The sequence below is a fragment of the Polyergus mexicanus genome, unplaced genomic scaffold (genome assembly GCF_030449975.1).
Source record: "Polyergus mexicanus isolate NDT 795.1 unplaced genomic scaffold, iyPolMexi1.0 SCAF_16, whole genome shotgun sequence".
Taxonomy (NCBI): Eukaryota; Metazoa; Arthropoda; class Insecta; order Hymenoptera; family Formicidae; genus Polyergus; species Polyergus mexicanus.
Window position 1 is genome coordinate 885,375 of NW_027223336.1, and position 24,918 is coordinate 910,292.

The window sequence follows — 24,918 nt, forward strand, 5'->3', positions numbered from 1 at the left end:
GGAAGCGCGCAACTTCTTCATTTACTTTGTATACCGGTCAATTTAGCAACGATAAGTGGACGAGCGTAGATAGAGTGACAATCTGTGCGATTGTCATAGTCATAGAGGAAACAGAGTGTCTCTGTAGTGGCACACGGGTGCATGTGGCTAACGCGTCTCTCGTTTCGTGTGTCATGGTGTTTCGAGATTTTTGTCGCGAGATTTTATACCTTTCCCACGTGTATCGAGTAGTGTCTTGTAAAGAAAACAGGCTAAAGAAAGAAACAATTATAGAATCCACGGCCGGCGTTATCGATCAATCTCGTGTGTGCGCGTCTTTAACGATCCTTAAAAATCCAGCTGCTGAATAAATATCAATGAATGAAATGAAATAATTAACCGGAAGCGAATATTCTCTCGCTTTCTTCGGCGTGGATCGTGATCGAGACATTCTTTGACGTATCGCTCTTTCCGTTTACTTGTCGAAGCGAGGATCAAAGAGATTATTACATCTCTTTTATGTGCAATGTAATTTTTACAATATCTTATTCGCATGGCAAACACGATAAATTACTCGCGGATTTTTATACCGCATAAACTTTCTGTTATGTATTTATGAAATTGATATATATTTATGACACATGGATTCGCAAACCTGTCAAAATTTAACCAAAGAAAATCGCTAAATCGCTAAAATGAAAAGTTGAATGAAATCGATTTTCTAAAAAATAAATTATAATTATATTAATTAATACGCGATGTTTGCTCTCATCGGAAACACAATCGACTATTTTCATGTCATGTCCTACGATTATCGCGTCTTTTTCCAATCGTCGAAATTAATCCACAGTGCAACAGGATAATACCGCTTAACGAACGTCGACGCGGCAATTCCATCCGACATGCAACGGTAAATCTCTCGAATCGTTTGTACCCGCACTCCATTACAGTCTGACATCGTGGACACCGGATAAGCTCGTCGATCCTCGCCTAGACAGCAAACACGAGCCGCATTGACGGATGCGTCTAGGTAGCTCGCGAGCTCGTCCGATTTCTCGGACGCATCGTAGAACGATATGAGAACGAGCCGACCGCGCGTCGTATCACGATGGAGAATGATGGTCAATAAAATAACACTGCAGTCCACACCACGTAACAATATCCAAATATACGTACGTATGTATATCTATAGGGTGCCCCGTATATCCTTCTTTTATTTACGAATTTCTCGACCAATTTGAAGTTGATCTCCTCGAAGATATAAATCGAAACATCCTTAATGAATTTTTAGTTATCGAAAACGTACGAATTATCATGCATCGTGCAAATAAGTAACAAAAGCATTTATTCTTCGTTCAGTCTCAAGAGTTTCGGTTTGAAATTTAAAAGCTAAAAAAATTAAAAAAAAAACAAAACATACAGATCGACTTAAAAAATTGGTAAAGAAATCCAATGATCGGGAAGTACGATGTATCCGGCGCACCCTGTATACATGCGTAGAAATAGACGGATGAATATATAATATAAATATACGTAAATATATGTATCACGTGACGTCCAAGACTAGCGCATCGCAGGAACGATTACGGGTGTCGAGGAAGGCATTCTTTGACAATGAGAACACAAAATGGAAAACGAGCTAAAGGATAACGTTAGAGTAGACCGATGATGAGCAAATATTCTCGAGACTAAATGCTTGGCGACTGCGTTTCTCGTGCTCGTTGCGTTGTGGTAGTGCGGCACGACACCTTAAAGCCGTCATAGGTCCAGGAGCCTAACTTCAAAACACAGGTCTGTACGTCGTACGGAAAGAACTCAACGTCGATGGAGCAGGAGGATTTATATACAGCCGGCGGTTGCCACACGACCAATCCCGAATAGTAGACCGTGGCCTTGGTCATCAGCGTCACCTCGTAGTTCCCATCGGCGCTGGAATCACCGAAGAAACGAGCCGAGCGTGATCACGATGGGCTCGGAGAGAAGGTCTCCGGATGCTGCCGCCTCTCTCTCGCTCTCTCTTTCTCTCTCTCTCTCTCTATCTATCTATCTATCTATCTATCTATCTATCTCTATCTCATTCTCCTTCATCTGAGCGGTTTCATGTATATCGACGGACGCATTCACATTGTTATCATGGTACATTCGCCGTTTCGCGAAACGGCTTTTTGATCGGAGATTTCGAAACGGAAAACCGATAACTCGATCAACTCGCGAAGAGCCGATAGTTTCAAAAATTTATACAGATTTTTTTTTTATCTCGACAATTATATAGTATAATAATGACAATTATATAGTATAATTATGTTTTTAATAAAACTGAGAATATATTATCATACGACGTTTCTTTTGAAGCAAGATTTTAATCAAAATGATTATTTATAATAACGTTGATCTCTTTATTGTTTTGGAAGAATACTCGATTTTATATATATATATAAAATGGCGATACTTTTTCGTCTCGATCTACGATTGTTCTAGTATGACAATTCATTGTCCGCGCGACAGCGTTACGTCGGGCATTATGTGGCAGCATCCGTCTTTCGGGGTGATTCCCGACATTTTTTTTCTCCCTCTCGATCGATCGGAGACCTACGCGGCGAGCCGATCGTTTGTGATCTAATCTACGCTTAAGATCTACCAGCTGATCGTCATCCCGAAGACGCATCCCGTACGAGACCTTGACGGATCCGCGTCTCGGGCATTCGGGGGCTCGATAGGTTGCTCGGGGCACGAGGGGTTGAGGGTAGGGTGTGGTGGTGATGATGATGGTGGTGGACTAGGTCAGTGGGAGTCGCGACTTAACGGCTACCATGCGAATTTACCTTGAAGCCGTCATAGGTCCACGAACCGAACTTGAGGACGCAGGTCTGCTCGTCGAATGGGAAGTACTCCACGTCGATCTCGCACGATGATTTATATATGGCGGGCGGCTTCCACTCGACCAATCCTTGATGGTAGATGGTGGCCTTCGTGGCCAAGGTCACCTCGAAGTTGCCGTCCGCGCTGCGAGCGAGCACATTAGTGGTTCTGGGCGCTGCGGCGGTCGAGCTTACTTTGTACTTCCGATTCGATACCAAGCCCTCTTTTTTTCTTTCTTTTTTTTTCTTTTTTATTTATTTCTGTGTCGTGTATACGTGTGTGTATGCATTTTGCGAGTGCGATTACGGTATCATAAATCATAAGTAGAGGCAGACAGAGATCTTACGTATTAGATCGTAGCAAATTTGATAATTTCTCCGAAAACTGTTTGATCGATAATCGGGGAGAAAGTAAATAATAAAAGTGATATTTTCGCGGTATCGAAGCATAAATGAAAATGATATTTTCACAACTTTAATCCGAATACAAGAATAATTTGAGTCGCGAAGCACTCGCTAAATCGGATCGGATTATCGCACCATTACGCGCGGCAGGCTCTTATTTCGATCCACTAAGCCCAAAGGCTGAGACATATCGATAATCCGGCTTTAATTGGCTAATAGTGATTCTCGCTATTTCTTTTTTCATCATTATCCTATTCATAATTTAGATAAGAATAAAAAAATTCACTATCTAGATATTTACGTATCTGTGCTTTCTTTTAATTTATATTTTGTATCTCGTAAAAAAAGACGAGTTCTTTTTTTAAATTTAAAACTTTTTTAAATTTTTTTAAATTTACGAAGAAACAACTTTGATAAAAGAACAACTTTAGAGAAAGATAACAATACTAAGGGATTATGTCCATCATTGAATTATGAACATTTCACATAACGATCGCCAATTCTATATTGAAATGGGATAACCTAACAACGTTTCTAAACTGGAGAAACCTACCAGCGAATATTACATCGTTATAGCACAGATATAGATATCTATCGATAGAGCTCCGTCGACTATCGAGGGTTGAGGTATCGGCTACGTGGGGCTGCAAAATGAATTAAGCGCGATAGTGGAGTTTCTCAAAGTCGGGGAGAGAATCCAGAGGTACTAAGTCATCGTAGATGATTGCGGTGTTTCGAGATTATTTTGTTATCGGCTCCCTTTCCTCCCTCGCGAACTATCTTCCGATCCGGAAGTTACGATCAAGACAGGAAATATAGTTTACCAGCAGTTGCTTAGAGAATTGCCACGAATTATTGAGAAAGTGCAATTTTCCGCTGACTTAATTGAGAAAATGTTGGCCTTGTCAATCGTCTTATGTCAACTATACGTATCGAGCAATTGTTATCTTTATTTAATGTTTGCTCAAGTTCGCTGAGAATGATGTGATAAATTTATCTAACATACAGGGTGTCCTAGACCACCCGTACACCCCTTTTCTTTCAAAAACTAAGCATTTTAGAGAAAAACGTTTTGAACAAAAATTTTATGGTTTTGAGGGAAACATAAGATGGTGTCATTGGTTTGATCTTGGATGGCATCTTTAAGGTTAAGTCGAGGACACCTTTAATTTCTTAAATGGAATCCTCTATTTTTCATTACATATTTTTGTAGCTTATCTCGAGAGCTTTCCAAAACACTATAATAAAGTATTTTTTCATTAAGTACTTTTTGAATTATTTTATATTTTAATCTGACATATTTTGATATAAAAAATAAAATATTTTGTCAAATATTCAGTTTTCGATAATCTTACCGTGATACCTTTATGTACAGAATAACGAGACAAATCAATTAGTATAAAAAAAAAAAAATTGTTTTTAAGAAAATTATTTACAATGTATTTTTTAAAATAATTATTTGTTTCTTTTGGCACTAATTGATTTGTCTCATTATTCTGTACATAAAAGTATTACGCTAAGATTATTGAAAACTAAATATTTTACGAAATATTTTATTTTTTATATCAAAATATATCAGATTAAAATATAAAATAACTCAAAAAGTACTTAATGAAAAAATACTTTATTATAGTGTTTTGGAAAGCTCTCGAGATAAGCTAGGTCAAACCAATGACACCATCTTATATTCCCCTCAAAACCATAAAATTTTTGTTGAAAACGTTTTTCTCTAAAATGCTTAGTTTTTGAAAGAAAAAGGGTGTACGGGTGGTCTCCCCAGGACACCCTGTATATGTGCTATTAATAAAATTTCTTACAATATAATATAATTAATTTTTTTATACATATGTGATGGTTCTTATTGAAAATAAATATAACGAAAGAAGCCATCGTGTAATGTATTAATGTATTTCATTAATGTAAATATAATAAAAGATATGATACGTCACAAATAAAATATCGTTTTTTTAAAGTTCAATGTGTATTTATAAAAATCTTATTTTTATAATTAACATTTTAAATTTTATTGGATCTTATCATTTTTATAGATACGAGCAATGATAAATTGCTTCGTTTTTATATAGCGCAACTTTTCAGTGATACGACTCCACGTAAAGACAGCCTCTCGATTGCATTGACCGATCAATGCATTTGACTCGTGTCGCCAAGCTTTTCATCGTATAACGTTTCGAAGAAACGAACTGCATTAATAATAATCCAACCCGCCTTGTCGAACAGTTTATTCTGCTGACTTATTCAATGCGCGCATGTAACTTTGCTGAGTATTTGACGTAAATAAATAAAAAAGCTGTGTTTATCCGTATAAAAGTAAATAAATATATACGAATTGCGTTCTCCGCGTTTGTTTAATCATGGTCTGAACATTCCAATCCTTCTTACGAATATACACCTGTTCATTTTATACATATTAACCGAATTGCACATAAGATTGCTATAAACAGAATCGGAAGATCTACTCGAGATGAAAATTTCAGTGCGCGGTAAGTGCTAAAAGTTTCAAATATATTTCCGCATAGATTTTATTTATTCTATTAATTATAAAGTATTTTTTATGTATTTTCATCCTTAGACATTCATATGTAATTTAAATTTAAATTTAGTTTGATATTTTGCAAAAGACTAGTTGCCGTTGTAATAATTGCATATGATACATTTTAAATTGTTTTCTGCTGCGAGAAAAATATATCTTGTCTGCGCGCGAGAATATATCTTCCCTCTCTCATCCTTTTTGTAGGCAGCATCGCGGATCCATGTGTAAATGCACAGATGCTTTCCTGTTCTACGTGTCTTGAATTTCGGTTGGAAAGCGCATACGGACTATATACGGCTTTGTACGACACATGATCCAGAATAGCGACGCGTCGAGAAAGAGATCGATAGCCTCGTAAAAATTCCGCGAAACAATTTCTAATCGTGACAGTTCCCATACAATTCTTCGCGTTACAATTATCGAGACGAGCATTGATTCTCGCGTGAGCATAAGTCCTTGAGCGATAAAGGGCCAATCGTCAGACATGATCTAACGAGATTATATTATTTCGCAGTATATCGAAGTATGATACGGGGGAACGGTGTGTAGCCTTTGTTGTGCGAACCCTTCGCTTGTCGAAATCAATTTATAGCTTGATGGAGAGATTCTCTTTCTCGCTCACACAGAGCTATCGATTTGTCTGGCGGCAAGTCTGAGATACGTTGAAATGGCATCGTTGAGATCGATTGCCAGATATTGCTCGCCCTTTCTCATAATGTCAATTGTGAGAACTTTTCGTATATTATTTAATTTTATATCGATTTTAATATGAAACATAATTCAAATTGCAAATTAAGCCAAAATTATGAGACAAATGTTTTAAATAATATAAAAGAATTTCGAGAGACAATAACAATAATCATACATGTGTGTTTAATGTAAACATCAATACAAATCATTGAACATTATATATTTTTATTTTTCTCCTGAAAGTCATGGAAATGGTTAAAACGCCTGAAAGCGATACGATATACAATCATATGCACAATTGATTCGAGATTAAGAATAGTAGATTTTGATTCTCTTGTAAATTCGGATCAAGTGCCGCTGCACATTTTGATTTCAAATCTATACAAGCTCCATTCCATATCGCGATTCGCATATACCCGTACCCGTCCTCGTCTATCTCAAGGTACAAACGCGAAATCGCAATTTCCTGCAGCGAGTGCTTTCAATGATTCTCGATGAAGATTTACCGCAAAATGTGCATCGTATGATGAAAGCCTTTTCGGATGAGCATTTGCGTGAAAATGAAGGTTTTCACGTTACCTATCAGCCGCAAAGTGATACGAGATGCCACGTTATATATGTAATATATTCTATACCGAGATGTCCTAGATTCTTTTTCTTTTAATGGCAAATGCTTAAGGCTGATTGTGAGATAAGAAGATCGCCGTTTTAGTATGAAGCTGTTTCCAGTTTGCACTTTTAGCTCTAAGAATATAGATTAATATATATAAAATTGCATATTTAGTAATCGTAGAGCGATGATTATTTTAGCTAAAATTGAAATTAAGATTTAATAAATATGATAATTTATAGAAAATGTAACTTTTAATAAAAATTTGTGCTTTAATTATTACAATATTTAATAATAGAAAAATTACAAAATTAAAAAAGGAAATGACTTCGTCAAACTTAAAAAAAAAAAAAAATTGCATTTGCCGAAGAATATGTCGCTCAAAAAGACAATTAAAATCGCAATTATTGTAGGTGATTAAAAGTACCGCGCGAATAAACTTGTTCATCTCCGTTTTCGTATTAAGGGATATTCACAGAGTTAGCGTTGGCTGTGAAAATCGCTTGAGCTAAAACACTTTCGCGGCATGTCGATGAGTCGCCGTCATTATCCGATGCACCAGATATACGCGCCAAAAAATCCTCGCGTATTGCGCACGGAAAATAATTGACGAATCGAAATGTATCGGGATGAAGAAAGATAATATAACAGAGGGAGGGGGATGTTGAGAGAGCAAAATGTAAAATCGCTTTTACTGGGGCAGTCTGTCGAAGTGTTCATTATCAGGAAAGGTGCAAGCACCGATATCTCATGGAATTAATCGGCGACGACTAGATATAGCGGCTCTGACGCAGTTGAAAAATAGTCTTGCCTTTATCGTTTCCGCCGGAAACGGTAGCAAGAGAAATCTATCGCAAAATTGTCGAACGGAATTCCGCGAATTGTGTAATGTTAGATAAACCCGGAGATTAATCTTTCACGCTCTCTCGAATCTCATCGTAGAAAGTATTCCTTTTTTCTTATATTTTTGCCTATCCGCAAAAACTCGACGAAAGTCGATTGCATACAGTATTCCAGCCAAATGAGAGGTAACAAATCCTTCCATCATGATCGTGCATAACGTTGGTCGTATAACGTAGAGTCGTTATACTCGAGGAAAGATGATGCGGGTTCTTGGGAGCGCGTGTCAGAGTACGCTGCCAGAAACAAATTCTACCCCGTGAAATTTATCATCCCTCGTTCTCCTTGCCGATACATCAACTGGCAGTTTCTGGCCGACCTTGTCGGTTCTCTCCCAAATACTTTATTCGCTGTACCCTTACTTGGCTGAGATTTTTCGCAAACCGCGAGCGGAAAAGCGCGCGCCAGCGATCATAAATCATTTCGCTCTCAATAGAAAAGCATCGCGCGCGGTTCTCGTCCTGCCGCTTCCCGACCGATCGCAGCAATTTATTTATCGGGATATTTCGCTGTCCTGTAACAGGGACGGCATCGCGACAGGATTTAACCGCATACGTTCGTCCGTTCGAAGATAGTAATAGCAACGAAACGATTTTCCTCTTCCCTTCTTTCTCTCTCTCTCTCTCTTTCTCTCTCACAGAGATTAAAAGAAAACGAAACTATTGCCCAAAGAGCATGACTCGGCTGGCTGTCTGCTCGTATTTCGCAAGCTCAGTTTTCATCAACGATCCGGACTTCAATTTCACTTAACCTCTGACCCTCTCCAACCCGTCCTTCACACACACACACACACACACACACACACACACACACACAGTCCACTGGTTACCGTCAACTCTCGGTGGAGTTGCTTCTGACTGGTCCCCGTTATTATTTCCGCACTGTCGACAGTGAATATCTTCCTGCTTCGCGTCTGTTCATTCCGTCGTTCATATTCCTTTTCTGCGCGAATTGCAGCAATTACGTGAAACGATTGAATTTTGTGCTTTGTCCAATACGGAATTTAAACTATAAAATTGATAAATTAAAGGAGTTTTATACGCTAGATATAAAAATTTAATTCGTAGTAATAAGAAATAAATAAAAATATTTTTCCATGTTTTTTATAATAATTCATTATTTTGATTTAATCTCAATCGCATTTATGTGTTGCAAATTCAGTCAAATTGCAATAATGCTAATATATGCAATAATGTAGCATTTATTGGAGACATTAATTATCGAGAAATTAATCGTTATACAGCATTACTCGATAAAACTCATTAATTTCGACCTATTACAGACTGAAAGCTTCCCAGCGTTATACGAACCTCGTCAAATAATGATATAAACTGCTTCTCAATTTTAATTGCAGTTTACAGCTAGTAAAAATGGATAGCGGCTATTAGCCGTTTAAAGAAAAAAATGTGGTATTAAATTTTTTTAAAGACGAGACTTTTTCTATTCATTTTTTTTTTTTTTCGGTAATATAATATGTAAATTTTTCTTATAAAATTGCGCTACCGCGCACATACACCTTTTTCATAGCGAACTATGCAATTCATCTCGGTGTTCGTCTCTTCTTTCGCGCAATTTCAAGAACAATTCGGACTAGTGACATAAAACAGAGTTTGAACCATATCTTTCGTTGGGATGTACAACGATCGGTTATCTTCGATATACGGAGAATTCGATTTGCTGCAAACGCGTCGCGGGTGTCTCTCGATCGGACGAGATTGCCGGCGCATCGAGGGTATTCCCCGGGGAAATACTCGCATCGTTATCTTGAAATTCGAGATTGGAAGTTTCGTTCGCGTGTGGACGGATCACGTAAAAGTGCCGCTCGTCAATCGCGCGACATGAAGATCGTAGCATGATCCCGAAAGAAAATATGGAAAAAATTTCTAATCAAATAGAATTAAGAAGAATGAAAATTGCTTCAACAACATGTCAGTAATCTTTAAATTAAGAAATCGAAGAATGTATTCGACGATTAAAATATAAATTTTTTTAATAAAATTGCGCGTATAAATTTAAAAGCAATCATTTTTCTAACGAGCGCGGCGCTTTAAAATATACAACAGCTTTTAATTTGCCAAGTTTTATTTCACTCGACTTATGTGGCGAATAATTTCGAAGTATATTACGTAAAGTTGTACAGTGTAAAAATAAAAATTTCCAGATTACGCTCATTATAATATTTACCTTTTATATTACGCTCTATTTAATTTGCTTTTATATATTATCTATTTATTTCTATTCAAAACAAATTTTCTACATGTAACGCGCTTTAATATGTATTGTAGTTAACATTCTTAATGCGTAACATATATGTTCGATGCATCACATGTGAGGGGGAAGTAGATATATCAAAATACTTAATTTTTTAATAAATTGCGGCAAGTATATTGCTTTATTCGCGACAAAAAAAAAACAAGAAAAAGAAAAGGAGAGAAAGAGAGAGAGAGTGCAGCTCGAGAGATTGAATGAAAAAGTTTTCTAAATTACATTGTAATTAAGAGCCCTTGTAATCGGAATCGCTGCTTATACTAATGACCGGACGTGGTCGGGGAGTAGAACGAGAATAGAGGGGCAGAATAGAGGAAGGAAAATACGAACAGAGAAATTCAATTATACTCCGGTAATATCGCCGCAGAGTCGGAAGTTTAATCGGGATTGCATCTCCGTTCTAAAAAATCCTTTTTTTTTCAACTTCCTGAGTTTAAGTAGGCAATTAACCGGCCATACCGGGACCGACTCGTCATGTGTGAAAAATTACTCTATTTTTTAGCAGTATATTATCTTAGTCACATATATTCCTTTTTGGCAAGTAGCTGGAAAAAGTACGATATCATTGAATATGCGATATCTATCTCTCTCTTTATTCTTTGAAAACGTATGTATAAAATTTACTTTTAGAAATTGATAATTTTTTCTACTATATTTTATACGTCGAAGAAGGACTTGATTATAGAAAGCGTTCTGCTATAAATAGTATACCAAATTCTAGATTTCTCTATCTAAATTCAAGAGATGAAATTTAAAAAAAAAAATAGATTCCTATAAGTCGTGGAAGTATTTTGAAATGCGTGTCTTCTCAGATAAAAAAGATTAGGTAAATATATCTGGATTTAGATACTACAAAAATAAAACCATATAAATTCGTATGATAACTTTTGAAAAATATCGTGATGTGAATAAGCCATATCAAGAACCAAGTAACACATATCATCTTTTATTTTTCCGCCGCTAAATATTTTTTACTTATTTATGTCATCATTTTTCTAATAAAAGAACTCCTAAGAGACATATATAACAGAAGGTTAATGAAAGATCTCGTGGCTCTCTTCGTTGTACGATTCTTTATATATTTCAGGTTACTTCGCGTGCTACCAAAGAAAACAAGTGCTAAATGTTACGCGCGAGAGAAATGAATTGTCGTGGCGGTACCATTTATCTGGTCGTCGTTGAGCGATGCACCTCTCTCTCTCTCTCTCTCTCTCTCTCTCTCTCTCTCTCTCTCTCTCTCTCGCCGAGAGAAACTTGGGGAAGAACCCGGAAAAAATAGCAAACCACCTCCATCTTTAGCTGCATCGTGAACGATGTACTTATCGATTTTCCGACACGCCGCGTGTAAAAATATGGCAAGTACAATTTCTGCTATTCTCATTAACACATTCGCGTATTTAACAGCAAATAAATATAATTGTTAATTTATAATTACAGAATTGCAAAATGGATAGCGTAGTTTACATCGTGTGCATAGGCAAAAAATAATTTTTTAACATAATTTTATATAAAATAAACTACTCTTTTTTTCTACAACTAAAATTTAATTAATGATAATTGTAATGTTCGTTTTTAATATATATTGTAATTTGAGAAAATTCATTAAATTTCACGAAAAAGTTTAAAAAAAAAAAATGTTATACTAAATCAGTTCTTTTTTTTTTTTTTTTTTTTTTTTTTTTTAAGAATTTTAGATATTAAGCTATTTTAATTCCAAAAATACTTCAGCTATATATTTTGCAAATTTATTCAAAAACGTATAAGTTATTCATTACTCGCTATTAATAGCGTTTTTACAATTAACTTTTTCATTTGAAGTTTTATGTATCACGTGTAAAAATCCTTTAAGAAAAGAACCCGAGCAAAAGAGTAAGTCGAACAGAAAAAGATACGGAATTATATGACGGATGTTCGTGTGCGAGCCACGACAAGCTTTCCGCGCTTTCGAAAACGAGAACTTGCTGAAACGTACAAAATCCGGCGCTTAGAGTTGGAGCCGAAGAAATCGGGCTGGGCGTAAAGAACAGAGGGCAGCTGAGGGTGAAAAAAAAAGGAAGGACAAGAGGAGCTCTTTGGGTATCTCGTTACCTCGACTCAGCTTCCGTTTCAGCCAAAGTTATGCATCGGAGAGTCTTTTGAGGGGTCGAGGTAGTTGAATAAAGGAAAAAAATGAAAAAATATTCACGAAAGAACGACTACGATTTATCAGAGATTGCATTTGGAAACCAGATAAATGGATTGATACCGTCGTTCCAAATTCACTTACATAAACGTTTTAACATCATCCATGCAGAAAACGCCGATGCTTTCGATAAGAGAGCCAAGTTCAGTAGATATGGTCAAGCATTGTCGGACAATGTGGCGCCGATGCTACACCGTTACTACTTAAAAATTAGTTTACGATGATTCTTTTTTAACAGCAACTTCAAATCAATGCGAGTTGCAACATCGACGTTATGCCAAATCATTTGATAACAAATATAATAAATATTATAAATATATTAATGTTTTATAATAATTAAATCACAAAAAAAAAAATAACGTAATTTTTCATTTTTCAGCATATTTAATGTATAATGTTGACAATATTTATAGCTTTAAGGAATATATATATATATTATTTTAGTTATTAAATTTATAGTCGGAGCGATCTGAATTGATATTATCTAATTTTGAATTTACTCTTGGAATATTAGGTTAACTGTATAACGTACATTGCCTTATCAGTATTGGCTCGCACTTGCTTGCTGTCGATGTTCACTGCAGAACAGTATTATACTCCTATAGTCAAACTTAACTGACACAACGTTGACAGGTCAGTACTGGCATGATTGGCATGCAGATATTCGCATAGTATGTTTGTAAATTTTCGAATATTCGAGCAAGACATGTTGAAGAAAATGCATATTGGTTGCAGACTACCATCGGAGATTATGATCCACTAATCCAGTTATGTATGTCGTATATATGTCGCAGATATCTTCGTAAATTTAATCTTTTTACAAAAAGCTTTTTATAAAAGTTTGATCTAAAGACGCTTTATAAAAAACGTTGATAATATAAGAAGTTCGCAACACATATCGTGCTGAATATTTTGCAGAGTTTTTATTTTGAAATGTTGTTGAGCAGACTATCTGTAGATTTCATTCTTTATACAAGACCGAAGAAAACCGAAGTATACGCGACGCGAGTGTAATTGAGTTGCATTTAATTACACGCTTCGACATGCCGAAAAAAATTTCATTTCTCCGCGAACATTCTTGCGACGATGTCTGCGCTTAATCTGAAACTGCGACCGTCTCTGAATCCTTGCCATTTCCGACATTCCGAATGTCCAATCAAAATTAATCCTGAGCGAATTCATATTCAAGGAATTCGACGACATCTCGACAATCATCTCTTTTCTATGGAGATCGTAGGACCAAAAATAAAAGGTTTAAAAAGTTAATATATATATATATATATAAAATGTACCAAGAATTACACGCTCGCTCTAGCGATCATAAGTGTGTATTGAAGATTATTTTAATATAATGGTTAAAATGTATTGAAGATCGAGAGTTAAAACGTTTTGAAAGAAGAGATAAGGTAAAAAGAGAAAAACAAATATTTGCTAAAAAAATATCAACATTTGTCGAGAAAAACCGCCATGTGGCATCTTAATAGTATTCGGTGCTTTTATGAACCCTTTTATGAACTCCCCTACGATATATATAGGATACATCTATCTGAGAATGCTAGGATATAAGAGGAAAGGTTCGTGCGCATTGAAAGTCAATGCGAGCTTTCAGAGAATATTTCTTCCTCTTCTCTCCTTCTCTTGCTTCGAACAAAAAGAAAAGATATTGACAAAAGTAGAATCTTTTCGAGAATCCGAGAAGAAAAATATGTGTGCAAAGTTATAAGAACAATATCGATATTTACGATATTTAAATTTACCAGCGCGTAATGACGAAATAATAACTGTTATTGAAATTAATTTTATAATTTTTTGATAGTGGAAAAGTGTTTTTATAATTTACCTACGCAAAGGAATCTTTCTTTTTATTCAAATAAAATAATAAATAATATTAGTTTTCCTATTTCATATGAAAAATATCGTAAATTCAAAGAATTGAATCTTTGATATTATCCTCTTTTAGGTTGCTTAATAAAATTAAGATATCAACGATCGAGATGAAGATATTCGTCTAGGAAAGTTATCAATAGGCGATAACGAAGTAAGGTTCGAACAAAGCGAGGATCAAGCGAGAATTCCACAAATCACGTCGTCGATTATTTCCTTCGGTTCCAGCTACTGTTCCCTCGGGTGCTATAAATTTTCGCCAGACGCTCGCTCGACTAGGCGTGCTGATATAAAATTTGTCAAGAAAGATCTTCGCTGTTCGAGAAACTCCTCTTTTACCAAAGTCGCGCGAGGACTTTCGAAAGTGCATGTGACATAAAGACGGCTTCATGAAACTTCCGGAAGAACTCCAGAGCGATGAACGCGTGAAACCGGCAATCTATGATGCGAGGAGATTCTATCTAATTTTTATTAAAATAGACTGTACGCGTATATAGAAAAATAGATGAATGCGATGATTGTATTTTATAATTACATAAAAGACGATAAGTTAATAAATGATTTCAATATCCGCAATTCTGTCATAAAAATAAGAACTTTGCAATAAATAAATTAATATTTTGTATATATAATAAATTCGTCTTTTCATAAATGTAATAAAATGTGAATTAAGATATTAAATTAAATTTTACGATTTATACTGAAAAAAATCATTATGATAAAATTTTGAACAGTTTCATAAATATGATTTTGACATGATTTTTTTTTTACACCCTTCGTATATCAAAATATTTGTCAGGGAAATGGATAAAATCACTTATCTAGATTTTATTGCTTCCCTATATATATATATATATATACCCTATATACATATTTATATATAACTTTTTGAAAGTGTGGACGCTTTACATCTATCCTATACATTCCCGATACTTCCTTTTCAATCTCATTGTAATACGATAGCGCGCGCTTCTATTTGACGCTTCGCGTGGAATAAAAAAATTTTTTATGCACACGTTGGAAAATTTATTATCAAACATTTTGTACAAAGATCAAACAAATATATTTAAGCGTGTGAGGTATCAAGATACTGTAATAGAAAATTGATATATCGATATAGTATTGATTCAGAATTAAATATGCAATATAATTTTATATAATAATCAATTGAAAAAGAAAATGATATAATGATTTACTTTTCACGTTAGACGTAATTCATATCAATGCAATTAGTTTCTAAGTTTTTAAGACATTTTGTGTAAAATTGCATGAAAATTTATTTTTATTTGAAAAAATATAGTGAAGGAGAAAGAGAAGAATATACATCACGATAGAAAAGAAAAAAAAATTTGAGAAAAAATTGAAAAGATTAAATAGATAAATCGCTATTGAATGAAAAAGTGAGAACTATAAATTTTTCTAGTATACGGAAAAATCTGAAACTTGTCATCAGATTCGGAAGAAGTTAAGGAAAGACATTTGTCGCGGCTGAAAGTAATCGTTTCGTCTGCTACAAAACGTAATCAGTTAAAAAGACGGTTGGTGTTTCGAGCTCATAGATGGTAAGAAACCACCCTGCTTATATTCTTTGCGACTAGTTTTCTCTCTCACTCTCTCTCTCTCTCTCTTTCTGTCTCTGTATTTCTCTTTCTCCGCAAGGTACTCCTACATTCTACACGTTTGCCCAGAATAAGTCCGGCGGTAGTTCGGTCAAGTTGAACGCGTCGCCACCAAGGCCTGCGGGGATCTCATGAATCTAAATCCGACTGTGTTCAGGATGGGTAAGTACTCCGACTGGAGTTTGGGAGTTTTATGTGCATAAAAGTTGAGCATCTGCCGACCCCTAACGTTTGAAAAGACGCCGACCGAATTCGAGTAATTTTATACGAACGAATTTTGATTAAGGATTAGATCAAATAACGATAATATTTACTCGTAAATATTTTCTCAAATTTTATTATTTGTTTGTATCTTAAAATTTAGCTTCCTTCGTTTTTAATTATTTATAATTTAAATGTTATCAATTATTCGACGTTTTCGTAAGAAAAGAATTGACTTTTTTTTATTGGTGTGTAGTATATTAGTTTAATTAGATTTCTCCTTAATTATATATTATTTGAGAATATTTAGAGAACATTTTTACCACGATAGAATCTAAGTGAGAAAAGAAAAATAAATGAAAATAATGAAGAAATAATTTGCTAAACTATAAGATTTTTACAAATTACATAGCAAAATATGAGCTTTTAGTGTCATCTTTATATTCTGATAGAATTTTGTTTTTCACATCGGAATGTTTTTTTTCGGTTCTCTTCGAGAACCCCGCAATAATGCATCCTTCGAGAAAACTATAAATGTTGTATACTCGATGAGAAAATGTCATTTACATGCGCAAGTTACTTCAGAAGCTTTTCTTCCGTTTGTGCATTACAGTTTTAAGAACTAAAACCAAGAATAGCTCTTAATGAGGTGGAAGAAAATGCGAAGCTAAGGCGATGGCCTCGAGTTTTTATCGCAACTTGAACGCATTGCACTCAGGTCTTTTTCATTAAGCGAAAAGTCGGTTATAATTAAGCTATTAGCTACCAGTCTTGTATTTATATGGTGAACAGTATTTACTCGCGCAGGCAATGTAATTATAATTTATGACATTATGAGGAACTTTAATTAAATATCATGAATAATGGAGATGCATTACCATGCATTATCATGCTTATTTCGACTTTGAGAAAGTATCTCTGTATGTATTAATGTAATAACATCATAATTTAAAAACTTAAAAAATTAATATAATATACGCGAGTTTAGTGTTCCAGGAAGTTTAAAAAAATTATTTTTAACATTAAAAGGATTTTAAATATCTCACGAGAAACACGTTCACGAAGTATCGTCATATTTCTTAAGTACTTATAATGTTTCAATGTGAGAAAACGCTGCCACTTTCTTCTTCCATTTAAGATAAGTAATGGCACATAACTATTACGTTAATATAAACAATTACTTTTATATAAAAATGATATGATTATATTACACCGCTAATTATTTGATTAAATATAATTATTGAACGTTGCATCTCACTTTCATAATGAAATTCATTAATTTTGTGTAGCTTATGCTTTTCAACCTGATTTGTTATCGCAGGAGCGTAATGCATGACATTGATGCTACTTGTCCGCGTAAATTGATTGTTAATATTCTGAATCTCATTAGCGCGTACGTGAGAGACGAGAGTGGGAGAGATACTGGTTATAATTCGTAGCAGGAAATAACGCCGGTCAATTATACAGCGCGCCGGCATTATTTCGAAGTTCTGGCGCGAGTCCGTGCCATATTGGCAATTGAAAATCCATTGATCCCCTTTATTACGTTCCTGACACGTTCGTCGAGTGGTCGATAATTGCATCGTGTAACGGCAGTTTCTATGAAGCATTATTGCTATGGGGCAATATTGGTCTCCATTACAAGTATACGCTCCGTTTATGGTGTAATCTATAGAGAAAGCGCCTAGGGGGAGAAAGGGAGATAGTATTTTCATAGCAAAAAAGATGTAATCGCGTGGCAATTTGCTATCGCGTCCTTTCATTATTTCTCATCGTTATTAGCAATCTCTTCATATGCATTTAACATATAAAAGTAATACATAGAAAAACTTTTTTCTCTTATCCTTAAACTTCCTTAAATCAATTTTTACGTAAATATTAATCTGCGTAATAGATGTTAATTTTTGATATATTATTATTATTGTACACAAACAAATGCAGATGTTAATTTAATTACATGTCCGTTGGGATAATATCGCCAAAAAAAAAAAAGTGAGATAAAAACTTACTTCATACTTTATTATTTTATACATTACTTCTATATGATTATGTCTTACTGCAACGTAAATATAAGAGCGATATACTTAGCTCGATTTAAAGCAATAGAAATACAATTCTTTCGTTTCAAACATGGAAGTTGTTTGCGTTATAATAAAAAATCTTCACTGCAACGTAATATAAATATCGTGTTGAATCAAAAAAGTGCGTGTTTCGCACAAAAAAAATCTTTCAATTAAACCCCGCGGCTTGGAAAATAAAACAAAATACACGTAAAACTGTTTCAATTAAATGTTATTGAAATAAAGTGCTAACCTGGCCAACAATACACGCAAGAATAACTTGAAAAAATTAATGATATAATTTATCTTAAATTCTTAAAAAAGTGCAATTAATCGAAATGAAATTATCCTTTGCAATAATAATAATAATAATAATAAAAAAAAAAATATATTTATGATTTTTTTTTCCTTATAATAAAAAATTAAAGATAATCATTAAATTTTCTAAAGAAAAATCTGTAGAATATTTTTCAATGTATTTTAATTTATAATTAAAGAAAGCAAAGCAAATTTAGAATCCCGAATCAAATATTAGTCATTATAATAATACTTCTCAAGAATCAAATATCGAATATTGAATTTTCTTTATTATTTCCAAATCAATTAATCTAGTTCACATTATACACGGTATATGTGGATAAACAAAAATTTGTACATTGCAATAATTTATGCTTGCTATAGGAGATGGCACAAAGTATTTAATCATCCGCGATATTGTTGTGATAAACGAATGGATATTCTGCTCGTCCAACCATTACAGTGCGAAAGATTTCTATAGCATAGCCTCGGATTAAACACGATGAATGTATATTATTCTCTCCAAATCGAAACGCTCCTATGATGCTAACTCATCATTATGTCTACACACAATCAGTCAAAATTAAAAAAAAAGAGGAAGAGAGAGAAAGAAAATGATCATGTTAGATTAATCGATGAAAATTAAATTACTATTATAACTGGGCTTAGTTTATTAATTTCTGCACGTTCTTTTTTGTAAAAATAATTTTTAAAATAAAAATCTAATAACAATAAATCGAATAAAAGCTTAATCACATTATACGAATTTATTCTTTTTAATCATCCTAATTAAAAATATCAATTTGCAAAAAAATTAAGTATTAATAAAGAGAAAACTATATATACAATATTTATAAATATTAGAATTTTCTAATAATGCAGCAAATAGAAAACGATGTGAGAAAACGATTGAAGCAATAACACGTTAAATCTACTATCGCCATGTTGACTGACGAGATTAATTCCCGAAGAGGTATGTGTTCGTATCGATAGTTTAAGATTGTCGTTGTCAACAACGACTCAAGCGCTATCTAAAGATTATCATATTCATTTAATTAAAATTTCTTGAATAAATATATATATAAATCCTTATTTTAAAAAATTCAATGTATCCTTTATATATCTCTCTCTCTTTTTATCTCTTCGTTGTATTTTAAGTTTGAAGCTATACTTTCCCGAAACATTTTTCCAGTGAAAAGTTTCCAATAGATACCATAAATTTTAAGAGAGAGAAAGAGAAAGAGAGAGAGAGAGAGAGAGAGAGAGAGAGAGAGAGAGAGAGATGTTACTCTTCTAAATATTATTTTATAATATCATTTTTTTAAAGAGAGACTTTTGTGTTAGTTTCTTGATTGTCTTTAACGAAATCTTATTATCATAACTCCTTTCAACTTTGCCTTATAATATTTATATCTATAAATTTTTAATAAATTGCGTTAAAAAAAGTAATGCATCTTCTTACATAGTTTCGTGAAAACGTTCAAGAAATTTACGGTTTGTAATATACTTTCAAAATAAAATAAAGATATAAAAGATACAATAATTAAGATTTAATTAGATTAGAAAATTATCTCGCAAAAAAAGACAGATTCGATGAATGTGTTGAACAGGCTTGCGAATCATTTCTATCTCGATAATGTGCGAGAAATTCTAACGATGCAAAATTACTATCTAAAATTCGCAAGATTGCTACGGACGGTGCATTGGCCTGATTCGCGATGCACATGACCACGAGGGTCGTCAGGCTTAATTAAAACGTCGACCCTTCTTCGGAGGAGTCATCCTTTGGCTACCGTTAAAGTAAGGGCGATTATATCTCAACTAGAATTCGTTCTGTTTCGAAAGACAAAATTTAAAAAGCTAAGCAATATATTGATATTTTGAATAATAATTCTTCCATTGATCAGTTTTATGAATGTCACGCCGTCTTATTTGTAAACACCCCTCTGAATTCATATTTACTTTATGTATCGTGCGATACGAAGAGACTTGACATTCTGTCTCAAACATTCGTTGTATGTAACATTTATCTTCTGTACAACATGTATGACTCACTCAAGTTCGGCACATTCGTATTATCAATTGCTCTTTTAATGTAATATATTTTATTGGTTTCTTTCTCTCTGTCTCGAAGGTTCATTATACAACATTTATCTTCCGATAATATAAGTGACTCACTCTCGGTCTGTGTATTTATATTATTATTACATTTTTAAAATTTAATATATTTTATTTACTTTGTAATTGCGCTGAGAGGATGGTAAAAAAAAAAATGACCGAAAAGTATACTTTTTATAAATATGCCTATCACGGCTTAGTTTTGTCAATGTAAATTGATTGTAATAAAATATATATGCGCTCAAATTATCGTGCTGGCTTTTAATTGTCTTTCCCCTGCTTTGTACGATCAATTTTATGTTATACTACAAAATCCAAAGCTATAAGAATTTTGGAAGAATATCGCGTTCTTTTATTTTCTTTATGTAAGATTTCATATTATAATAATATGATGCTTTATATTATTATAATTTTTTTATAGAGATATTTTAGTTAATTATATTTTTTAATTTAATTTAATTTTCCTATATAAATCTATTTAACATGCACGTACATAAAAATAAATTTATTTTCTCGTGCATCTGAAGCTTTTCGCAAAGAAATTTGTTTTTAATCATTTATAATTTCAGTTCAAATAATATTATTACGATGTTTTTGTAAATTTACTTTAAAATATTCAGAGAACTCGTGAGATAAATTTTATAAAGATGCTTTGCGGAATAGCGCGTATTTAATAATTTTGTACTGTTTGCTACATTCCCGTAAGATTTTGTGGGCGACATAATTCAATCTAGGTACACGTTCTACGCATCTCGCATTCCGCCTTTAGTTCGAAGTTGCACGGACAAACAGCAGATTAAGTTAAAGTTAAGCATCTGAGCGAGAGCTCTCACGAGAGATCCACGGCTTTCTTCGAAGTAACCGATAAGTTTTCGAAATAAAATAAACCTCACAGGGGAAATCAACGTTGTTTTCGGTCAATCCACCGCATCCGCTCTCGAGAAAAAGGAAAAAATAAACTTTAAGCCGGAGGCTTTTAATTAAGCAATGTTTCTGGTCTCTTTACCCTTCTCCCTCTGTTCTGTTTGTCGACCAATCGGCGAGTGTACAGGAGTGGTAAGATAAATAATAGAAAAGTAAAATAAATGCAAAATGTACGTTTTAGCCCAAAATTCGACAATTAGAATAAAGATTTTGTATGTTTTCTATAAATATTATCTGGTTTCAAAATTCTTATTGGAAATTGCTTTTCAAGAAATTCAAAAAGTATTAATTCCCTCGCGTTTATGATGTGGAAATTCTTTATGAGCACCGCTTGCAAAAGAGAATAAAAAATACATTTGATTTTACATGAGGTTGATTGATGTTCCATGCTCGACCTCTCTTAATTCGCAATCGAATCGTCTGAAAAACGTTTCGACATTTCTCAGCGCAAGAGCCGACATAAAAGCAAATATAAAAAATACTTTCCAATAAAAATAATATCTACTTAATATGCAGGCATAATCAGTTGACATAAGAAAACTTGGAATCGTTGAACAATGAAGAAAAATATGAACGGAAGGAAAAACGTTATTCTTTGATAACGATGTTGAGTTTTCTTTTTCTTTTTGGACACTGTCTCGTATCCCGAAGCCAAAAGGAAGAGAATTGCTATTGCTATGCGTATTGAACAATTGTAAAGCGAGCTCCAAGTGTTTCTATAATCTTTTACATTCGCGCTGTTTGCTTAATCTTTTTACTTTCCAACTCGAGAATTCACATTAAAATTATTGCCCGACTTTGTATCTTATCGTTTGCATAATAAAACTGTCTACGATATTTTTATTGTTGCAGTTGCCATGCAAATTTATATTACTTCTGTTTTAATTGAGTCTCTCAGAAGACAAACTGATCATCTCCACATTTTTGTAAATTTCTTATTTTTAGTACCACAGAACATATGATCTAGTAATATTCTAATCTATTCTCCAAAAATTCCTGATCTATTTTTGAGGAAAAAAATCTTTTTTTTTACAGTTTGAAAACTATTCGAACATTAAAAATATTATCTTTGCTCTCATCTAACAATTATCACAGAACAATCAACAATTAACTCTACGAAATACAGATATTTCCTCTTTTAAAACAAATAAATGATTCATTGAAGATGATAGAATATTTCCTATATATTGCATAAAATATTCTAAATTTTTTTTATTAAGTAATATGATTTATTAGTAATTTGCTTTGCAACAATGAAACTTATTGTTAGTAAAAGGATCCAAAAGCAACAATAATTTTCTTTGTAAAAACATGATTATCGCAATCCTTAGTTTCTCTTAGAGCCAAATCAGGAACGAAAGGGCGTTTTGAAACTTGACACCCTATGTAAACGTCGTTTCGGGGATGCGGTGTTTACGTATATGCAACTGAGGATGCGTAGGATGTGTTATCTCGCGTTTCGTGCGTTTGGCAGCACGTATCGTCAATCTCGTCGCCACAGATCCTCGGAACGTTCGCAAGCCCGGCTCTTTCACACAGATCTCTGAATGTAATAGCGCTATCTCGGACCTACGACACCCCCGTGCGATCATGCTGACAATGGCGGCGATTCGTGTCACCTAATTCATGCTCCTGTCAAGACCACGCTCCATCGTCTGATTCTCGCGAGTGTTGCTTAAATATATAGTTACAGATACGGTATATCTTAACGTGATATTTCGACGATGCGATCGAGAAACTCCCCTTGACATTTGCACGTGGCATCAAGAAATATTAAAAAATTTATTGTACAAGATTAAATGCATTTTTAAAATCAATAACATCGCGAAAAATTCACGATAATAATTACAGTTAATAATTATATTGTTAATAATATATTGTTCCCGATGAAAAATAATAAGTACATATAAAATTTTAATAAGTTTGTTATCTCCCTGATTTTGTGTATAAAATTAAATTTTATTACCGATTACTGAACAGAAAGCATATCAATCACTCCAGAGATGGTTATTCAAGAGTATGTTCTGACGTAAACACGACATTTATTCCATATGAAATGCTTCATTAATGCGAATTTGCTAATATAATGATGTTACAACGACTGGCAGCAAAACGCATGATCATATTGCCAACGTGGCAATTCACGAGGGACGCATGTGAATTCATCGTGTAAAGCATATTAATCGTTGTTTATCGCTACCTCATTATACAACTATGATCCGTTAATCTAGCATAGTGTGACAACTCAGCAACTTGATGATCGTGTCGGTTAACACGCGGTAATTGAAAACGAATGATCGCTGTGAGAGATCACGTCGCGACGGAGGAGCCGTAAATAATGAGACACCCGGGCGGATATTGATTAGAGATCCGGTATTGAGATATTATATTCGCTGAATATTGAAAAAGTTGTGAGGAACGGAGTTTCCGATCCGATAAATTTGTCGACATTTCACAGCGAAAAGTTTTAGGAGAATTACATCAACTGCATTTTCGAAAAGTTTTCTTCGTACACGATCAATCATATCATTGACTCTAATTAATCATGTCTGTTGTATACGAATTAAATCGGCGTAATTAATATTTCATTGTAACGCGGCATCTGCGTTATAACACGATGTGTTATTGCTGTTTCAAATAACGCACGAAGCGACCGCATTTTACGCTGTTTTCAACTTCTTCCATTAATTTTTACCTCAATTAACTTTATTTCTAAAGCAATTTTTTTGAATGGAATACGCTTGCGTATATGGCGCATGTAAATTTGCATATCGCGTGAAATAATGCGTCACTTCTTTTACCACTTCGCCTGAAATGATGTCTCCGCGTAATCGCAAAGTTTTATGAACGTTACAGAATAATGTTCCATACTCGATAACCAGGGACACGAAAATCCCGTTTATAACGTTTGCCGTTAAAATCGAGTAAACACTCGCTAAATCGATTTTATAACTCGTTCTTTACGCGAGCCTGATCGTATTGTGTGTGTATACGTGTTACGATTTTTTCGTAAAAATAAAATATTGGAAAATTTACGCGCGTAAAATCCCGATATTATTGCGGAACGGAAGAAGTGAAATATAAATGCATCTAACAATAAGTATAATAAGAAATAAAAATCGTCATTTATTTTATATACAATAGCTCTTATATTGCGACACATTTAAATTCATTCTTATTTCAAATCTTTAATTACTATATTAATGCTTTGTCATTCTAATTAAAATCGAAGTTTTTTTGCAACATATCTCATAAAGACTTTCAATATTACTTCATTGATTTTTTTTTATATTAATTAACTTTTTGATATTAAATACCTTAACGCGTACAAATGGAACGTTAATTATGTTACTGCATAATAATATATATAAA

The 24,918-nt window shown here is 33.8% G+C and overlaps 1 protein-coding gene across 3 annotated transcripts in view; it reads right to left on the bottom strand.

The window, feature by feature from the left end:
• The window catches only part of Nachralpha4 (nicotinic acetylcholine receptor alpha4), a 145,639-nt gene that overhangs the window by 50,733 nt on the left and 69,988 nt on the right, over window positions 1-24,918 (bottom strand). For all 3 annotated transcript variants that reach the window (XM_070309245.1, XM_070309246.1, XM_070309247.1), the window contains exon 5: window positions 2,802-2,982. In XM_070309245.1, coding sequence (XP_070165346.1) covers window positions 2,802-2,982 — 181 coding nt within the window. The remainder of the gene's footprint in view (window positions 1-2,801; window positions 2,983-24,918) is intronic.